At 39.7% G+C, this 8,356-nt stretch overlaps 1 protein-coding gene across 1 annotated transcript; it reads left to right on the top strand.

Annotated features, from left to right (window-relative positions):
* On the top strand, positions 246-623 carry LOC110433300 (proline-rich receptor-like protein kinase PERK9). The gene has a single exon (XM_021455116.1). The coding sequence runs from the start codon at positions 246-248 to the stop codon at positions 621-623; it is 378 nt and encodes a 125-aa protein (XP_021310791.1).

Genomic DNA, 8,356 nt, shown 5'->3' with positions numbered 1-8,356 from the left:
CTCTGCCTGCACTGCACACGCACACGGACACGGGCGCTGGACACACCACACCCCTATAAATACAGTATATGCTGTGATGCAACGTCGCTCACATTCATCCCTGCAAGTGCTCCATATACATAGCTAGTACACCAAGCCAACACACAGATCGACACGCACGTAGCAGGCCCACCGGAGCTCAAGCTCATCGAGCCTTACCAGCAGCCAGACAAGAAGAAGGGCACGCACGCACCTCGCCAGTTGCCATGGCTCCGTCGTGGACGTCGTCGCTACGCCGCCGCACGGCCGCGGCCTTCGTCGTCTTCGTCGCGCTCCTCGTCCTGGCGTCGTCTATGCTGCCGCAGCTGCAAGCGGCCAGGACGACGCCGACCGATGGTCATCAGGGACGTGTACAGCAGCGGGAGTCAACGACGCCGCCGGCGACGACGACAACGAGTCCGAGCAGTAGCGGCTCCGGATCCACACCACCACCAGCTGCGTCAGCGTCGGTGCAAGAAAGGCCGCCCCCGCTCGCGCTGCTGCCGCCACCGCCGCCAACCACCACCACCATTGAGGAAGCGTCCGCTCCCCGCAGCAGCAGCCGGATGCTCGGCTCCGTGCCCAGCCCCGGCGTCGGCCACTAGCTACTACTAGCAAGTGGCTCCTGGCTCCTGCTCCACGTACCTCCACGCCCGCCCAATCATCTTCGCCACCTCTTCTGCCAACAACTACTAACCATGCGTGCGTACTATTATATTCTTCATTATTACTTAATTTGTAATCTCAGTTTCAGTTTCACAACAAAGCTAGAGAGATCTCCCACATGCCAAGCCAGTATGCCACACACATACATGTGGACCGGAGTTTAATTTCAGATGAGACACTTTTATATATATATATATATAGGCTAAACTTGACAATTTTGGTTATATATTGTCGATTTCTTCATGGCACTTTCTGGTTGATCCTGATGTGGTGTGGAATGTTGCGAAAAACATGTTCAAGCTTGTCGACGTTTTCACGTGGGTTCCCCCTTTTGAGTTCCCATCATCCCAGCGGAAAATGAAATTAACGATATATACCTGATGATCCGATCCTTTTGAGGTTTCCATTTCCATGTGGCGCCAAACACATCGTCTCTTTCCTTGGGTATATTTTATTAATTCTTCTCTTCGGTTATTGCTTGCCTTGAATCGATGCCCGTCATGTTGCGTGCGTGCATTGCTATTGCTAGCGATGATCGATGGGTTCACCGGCAATGGCAACAGCTGATGATGCTTCTTCAATTTGCTACTGCTACGTACGTGCATATCCATGGAGTGCTAAGTACCACCTTCCTTCCTTTTTTTTTTAATGAACACCACCTTCCTTCCTTCCCAAAAGGAGATGCACGCTGTTTTGGGTTTGAATTGATCAGTCAAATTTTCTTAATTTAACTAACTTTATAGTTATTAGTATTTATGATTCTCAATAGATATACAATGAAGATATACTTTTATAAATTTGGTATCATAGATATTAGTATTTTTTATAGTTTTTTAGTTAAATCAAAAATTATTTGACTTCTCAAAATGCGATACTCCCTTCATTCCATTTTATTTGGCGCAACTTAGAATGACATGATCTCCTAGATTACACTTTAATCGTTCATTTACTTTATATTATATTATATTACTTATGGTTATAAACTTATAATCACTGGATAGTATAATTTCTTATAAATCTAATAATATTAAGTTTGTATTATAATAGCTAAAAATTATTAGCTATAGTTTTTGAAGTTTGAATCTTATATATGTACGTGCTAGATAAAATAGAACGGAGGTAATGTTTTTTTTTCAAAAAGGACTATACGCACCGCAACACCTTTTAGAAAAATGCATTAAGTCAACGTGCTTACATTCTGCCTTGGGCATGTCCCAACAAACGCATCAATCATCGGTTCAACCTCTGTGAAGAAGCTAACTTTGCCCTCCAGATAAGGTCTCCTTTGGAATTATTTTTTTGGCAAAAACAAGTAATTTCATAGCCGTCAAATCCTACTCTCTCCATTATAAATTGTATAAGACAGGAAAAATTTAAGCTCTTTGGGAAAAAAAAAGGGAGTCAACCTTTATAATTCCTACAAAATTTAGAATGCCTTATTTCACAGGAATTTTGGAAAATTATTAATCTACCATGAGTTCCAACCTCTTGAAAAAACAAATCATGTATGGAGATGTCAAAAGAAAAGCCATTTTTTTCTCCTTTTTGGTGTATCTAGCAGGCTTGGTAGCAACGGGCTATTATCTCATTGGTAGAGCATGTCTAATTGTGTCGTTTGTTCTGGGATGTGAGGCTCGTCACGGCTCTCTTCCGGTTCCGCCGTTGTAAATGTTCTCCATCCATATATATGTCCATTTTTTTGAGCAATCTGAATGGGCCTGGCTCCTACAGTTATAATTAAGAATTAAAAGTGTCGTTCAAATTCAAGAAACAAAGAAGGAAAGAAAGGAAATAATTGTCAATCAACAATTTAAAAGATTTTGGACCCGTGAGTTAAAAGCTGTGTAAAATCTTGACTTCCGCCCTTTGAGAGAGCAACGAGATTTCTTTGGTAAAGAGCAGTTTCCAATCTTCAAAGTTCATTTGAAGTCCTTTGAAATTCAGTTCGATCATTTTTTTTGTTGTCCAAATTGTTCAACACATAAGAAATATTGCATTCACAAACGCATATCTAAATAAGTCTTTAGTTCGAACACACCTTTGAAGAAGAGATTCTTATTGCATTCTCACCAATGCATCTAAGAAAACCTCTAGGCCTTGTTTAGTTCCGAAAAAATTTCGGATTTCGGCACTGTAGCACTTTCGTTTGTTTGTGCTAAATATTATCTAATCATAGACTAACTAAGATCAAAAGATTCGTCTCGCGATTTACAGTCAAACTGTGTGATTAGTTTTTCTTTTCGTCTATATTTAATGCTTCATACATGTGCCGCAGGATTCGATGTGACAGAGAATTTTGAAAACTTTTTGGTTTTCGGGGTGAAGTAAACAAGGCCTTAGTTTGAACACAACGATAGAGAAGAGCTAGCTAGCACCAATAATTGTCACACATGCCAACATCACAGGTTATCTATCATGACAAAACGAACAAATTATATGCAGGTGCATACAAAACGAACAGACGGTTGCGGTGAAAAGCGGGCATTGTGCACAAGTAGAAACATCACATAATCACATCCCCAACTTTCTACACTGAAATGGCCAATCACGAATGGATAAACATAGCAAGACCAAGAATGTAGCGTGACTTTTTTGTGCATATGCCGGGCTTGAGAGGAGATGTCCACGTCGAGTTGACACGATTCATAGCAATTCGATCGAGAACCATTCAATGTGTGGTCTCTCCTTGCACTTTTAGCTTTTAAGCCACTGTACTAGATAATTAACACGGATCAATCACGGTCTAATTGTGACAGCAACAGTAGTGAGGTCTACTTATCGGAAGAAGAAACTGGAACTTATCGTCTATATATTCATTATTAAAAAATTAAAATATTTCAAACATCTTAAACACGGATAGATGATACTGTGGAGCGTGACACTTTTGTGAAGATTGTAAATTTTAGTCCGTACATCTCCACTTCTCAAATAAATCCTCGCGCAAGACATGCACGCTACGATTGCGCGATCATGCACTTGGGCATGTCAATTTTTCGTGCCAATAATTTCTATTTTTTTTTTGCGATTTTTCTGAAAATATTTCTATAAGTGAATGAGAGTACTTATTTATGTCCGCCACCTTCTAGAAATCAATTTCTATTTCTATGGCCGATTGCACAACGCTGCGAGGATGCCATCCAATGTTAGTTACGTTATTGTACAAACAAACAAACAAACAAACACGAAGTCTCCGGACATAGTAGTCAAAAAGAAATATCTCCGGACTGATCGAGCCTACCCAGGTCGGGCAGATATTTTACACGGACGGCTGCGTGCTTGCACTTTGTCTCCCGTACGTGGTGCATCTCATGGATCACATTCAGATTTCAGTCAGCGCATGCAGTTGCTATCGAGAGGGGAGTGTGGCGAGCACAAACGTATATGCATCTATATCCGCCTGCATGCAGACCGGCCACCTCTCCTATCTGCTGAACAAAGTTTCAACTCTCCAAAGTGCGTCGACGAATCTTCTTTCATCTCTTTTTTTTTTCCCTTTCCGTTCACAAAACCAAAAACATAAGTGCCTCCTCGACCTCGTCGTCTTTCTCTCAAACGCATGTTCGCTTGAACTTATACACTGAAAAAAGCAACTATACGCTGATTTATTATAAGAGAAAAATATTATATTAATAAACGGTGCCAATAAATTCGAGAGCCTGAAATCTAATGACCGGGGCATTTTTCCCTGTTGCTTGGACTTTCTGGCGAGCCAGAGGTGACATGCATCGCAGCCACTAGCCAGACCGGCACTACTGGGAACCCCTGCACCTGCATTTGCACACTCGTGTAGCGTGGACCTGTATTGACCCACGCCAATATATATAATGTCATTTGCATGCAGCCGGCGCGGCCACAAATAATGCAGCAGGGCTGCAGATGCAGATGCAGAGAACGTACAACAGTTCCACGCAGCACGACGGTACGAGGAAAGTGGTGGTACGTGCGTGCAAATTGCATGCCAAATTTTGGTTGGCGACGGGATTGCAATGCAATTGCTGCTGTGCTGCCTGGTAGAGTAGTGGCAAAATTCATTGGCCTACTGTACTGTACGTTGCACCTGGTAGAGTAGTGGCAAAATTCATTGGCCATGCATGATGCATATATATGTCCGAGAGGCTTCCTGTAAGCCATGTATAGCCAATCTCCGTGCGTGTCTTCTTCTACTTCATTTGCAGAGCATCTTCTACGACTACGACTATTTACGAAAGCAGCTAGCGATCACGACCTTCGTATATTAACATGTGGCATCAGCAGCGTGAAAAAAAAATCATGTTAAGTTGAACCAATTAACCCTGCTAGTCGAAAATAATTAATCCAGATTAATTAGTTGTATGCTAGTGACAACTCTTCCCTGACTCACAAGGAAAGCTAGTGAGGCGCCCCGCAGGCAAGAGTGTCTGCCCACTGATATTGGCTAGGTAGCATGATTAGTGACTAGTAACCCATGATCTTATTATGCTAGAGAGGGGCCGATTGTATAACAACATTTTTCCTAGTACAAAAGATGTCTATGGCACATCGATATAACTTTCAATATCTATCGATCTTAATACAAAAGATGCGTAAATCTTTAATATATTTGAGATCAGCTGGCTGGGTTCTTCGTGGTGGGATCTGTCCATCGGGTTCAAGTATTTCACCATATTTTTCTAGATTTATTTTAGAATTTAATGGTGCTATGCTGAATCTCGTGTCTGCCAGCTTAGTCTTTTAGAGATGCTTATAGGGATAGAGTTTTCGTATGTGTATTTATAGAGATGAGTGTGTGTTGTGTAATTTTTAACAAAAAAATATTGCGATGCAAAGAAAAGGAGGGGACACCCATTTTTCATTGGGTGGGAGGCTGGGACTTATGATTTTGGGCCCGTGCCAGGCAACTTGACGTCATCCGGTAATATCCAGGAAGGTATCAGGCCTGCCAAATTCAATCCTGGATTTGTATATGCTAAATTTATCAGTCATTCCATAATATTTTTGTATTATAGTAAATTAATAAATAATACTTTTAATCATTAGTTTTTGGCCAAGCAAATAGACTCTTGCGCGGAATGTGACAAGTTAATCAGCAACCGCACAGTGCGAACTTGTTCTTTTCTGTTTTTTCTTTAAAAAGAAGATAATCGTTTTCAGAAAGAACAAGTGACTTAATGAGTACTCAATCTATCTCAAATTATAAAACATTTAACTTTTGGACACCAAATTTAATCACTCATCTTATTCAAAAAATGCATAAAACATCACTTCTTTTGTCGTGGCTTCATTTATTAATAAAAGTTTTTCAAAAAATAACTTAAATTTGACTATGTTTGTATAAATTTTTTAAATAAAACAAATGATCAAACTTAGAGTTAAAAAAGTCAAACATCTTATAAGTTGGGATCGAGAGAGCAGTACTGATTTAGGCTTTGTTTAGTTCACTCCAAAATCAAAAAACTTTTTAAGATTCTTCATCACATCGAATCTTGTGGCACATACATAGAGTAAAAAAATAATTAATTGCACAGTTTGTTTGTAATTTACGAGACAAATCTATTGAGCCTAGTTAGTCCATAATACAAACGAAAGTGTTATAATATCTAAATTAAACGACAGTGCTACCGCGTCTAAATTAATGAAAGTATTAAACAAAAGTTTTTGAATTTAAACAAGGCCTAGCAGTAGTACACTCTAAGTGGTGATGGAGTAGGTGCGGGCATGTGGACCTCTCAGTGAGTTGACTTTACTTTTTGCAATCGACCGGCCGAATGCACATTCAAAAGGTAGTGCGTGCAAATCTCTCTTTCTCACACATATACGTACACGCGTGCACGTAGGTCAAGTGCTGATATGATATATAGTGATGTGCCCTACACACACGTACGTACGGCAAGTGATGATATAAATGTGGACAATTGGCTAAGAACCTTGCTTAGTTTTCAAAACTTTTTAAGATTTTTCGTCACATCGAATATTCAGACACATATATAAAGTATTAAATATAAATAAAAAGATTAATTACACAGTTTATATGTAATTTACAAGATAAATTTTTTAAACCTAGTTAATTAGTCTATAGTTAAATAATAATTAGCAAATACAAATGAAAGTGAGATACAGTAGCCAAATCTAAAAAAATTTACGAACTAATTAGCCTACTTGCTTGTCAGAGTGTCAGCTACTGTTCCTATGAATAGTGCTACGGAGTGCTACCAATGAACATTATGGATGGCAATGACTTGAGTGCTACCTACGCGGCAGAGCGCACCCAATTCGTCAGAGTTCAGAAACTGCATTTCATCATTGGTGACAAGCAAACTGACAATGAACGATCACTATTTTTTCTTTAATTTGATAAAAAATAGGCCGGTATAGTAGCACCTCTTTCTTGTTTCTTCTCTGTCCATTCGCACAAGATTGCTGGAACAAATTAGCGTCTCCAAACACCAGCACCAGCACACCTACTACAGATCTCCAGTTTCTTGAAAAGAAACTTGGCTGTTCCTCTCACGGCATTGATGTGTTAGCGCATTTGAACTTTTAGGCCTTGTTTAGTTCCAAAAAATTTTACAAATGTTTTTAGATTCTTCGTCACATCGAATCTTTAGACACATGCATGAAGTATTAAATATAGACGAAAATAAAAACCAATTACACAGTTTAATCGTAATTCACAAGATGAATTTTTTGAGCCTAGTTAATCTATGATTGGACAATATTTGTCTACAGTATCGATTTTCCAAAAAAATTTAGAACTAAACAAGGCCGTAGCAATCAGGATCGATCGCATCTTCAGCCAAACTTAAAGTGCGTTCGGTGGACACTTGGCGACTTGTAAATTCAAACTTATTTACGAGTTTGACATGGTTATCCATATCCATTGTGTGTGTATATATATATATATATATATATATATATATATATATAAGCAAGAGAGATATTTTTTCCAAAACGTATTTATCTTCTCAGCTGTGACACGACGACGGCTTCATTGACAACTGCTACCTCGCAAAATGGGCCGAGCCTAGTCTTGTTTTGAGCCCATACCGAAAATAAGGATGGATTGGATTGGTGAGAATTACCAAACTTCGCATTCTGGGTCTAGAGGTCAGCATTGCGTGAAGTCCATTGTGTTCATGCTTACATACAGACAGGAGCTAAATTGTGATGTACAATGTCACACACCGTTACCAGTTGCGTTTGGTAGTCAATTGTTTTCATGCTATTATTTATAACATAAGTTTGAACTTTGTTAGTGATCTTTCTTCTGACACTAGTCTTTGCAGGGATCTTGCGTGGTAACTTCCTCTTTCTCTTTATGGATGGAAAAAAAACGTGATTATACGCATCGGTCACGGAAAACAACACACCATATTTACTTTACGTTCAGATATGGGGAGTATCTTGCTTCGTTCCTGTATTTTCTTGTCTGATGAAACACCATGGTGGTAGCATAATATGATCATAGAGTAAAAATTAAGCTTCGACTAATACTATGATCCAGTAGTATAAACCATTGATAAAATTTGCACTGACACTGTATATATATGTGCACATCTGTGATACATACTAGTATTCATGACGACGATCAGATAAACAGAAGCACACAGATCAGAGTATACTATACATCCCGGGCTGTTAATGATGCTCGCACGCATGGGCCATGCGAATTCCCGCCAAGAAGCCTTGCTCCACA

Source organism: Sorghum bicolor, chromosome 3, assembly GCF_000003195.3.
Source record: "Sorghum bicolor cultivar BTx623 chromosome 3, Sorghum_bicolor_NCBIv3, whole genome shotgun sequence".
NCBI classification, from domain to species: Eukaryota; Viridiplantae; Streptophyta; class Magnoliopsida; order Poales; family Poaceae; genus Sorghum; species Sorghum bicolor.
This window is presented reverse-complemented; position numbering and strand designations above follow the sequence as displayed.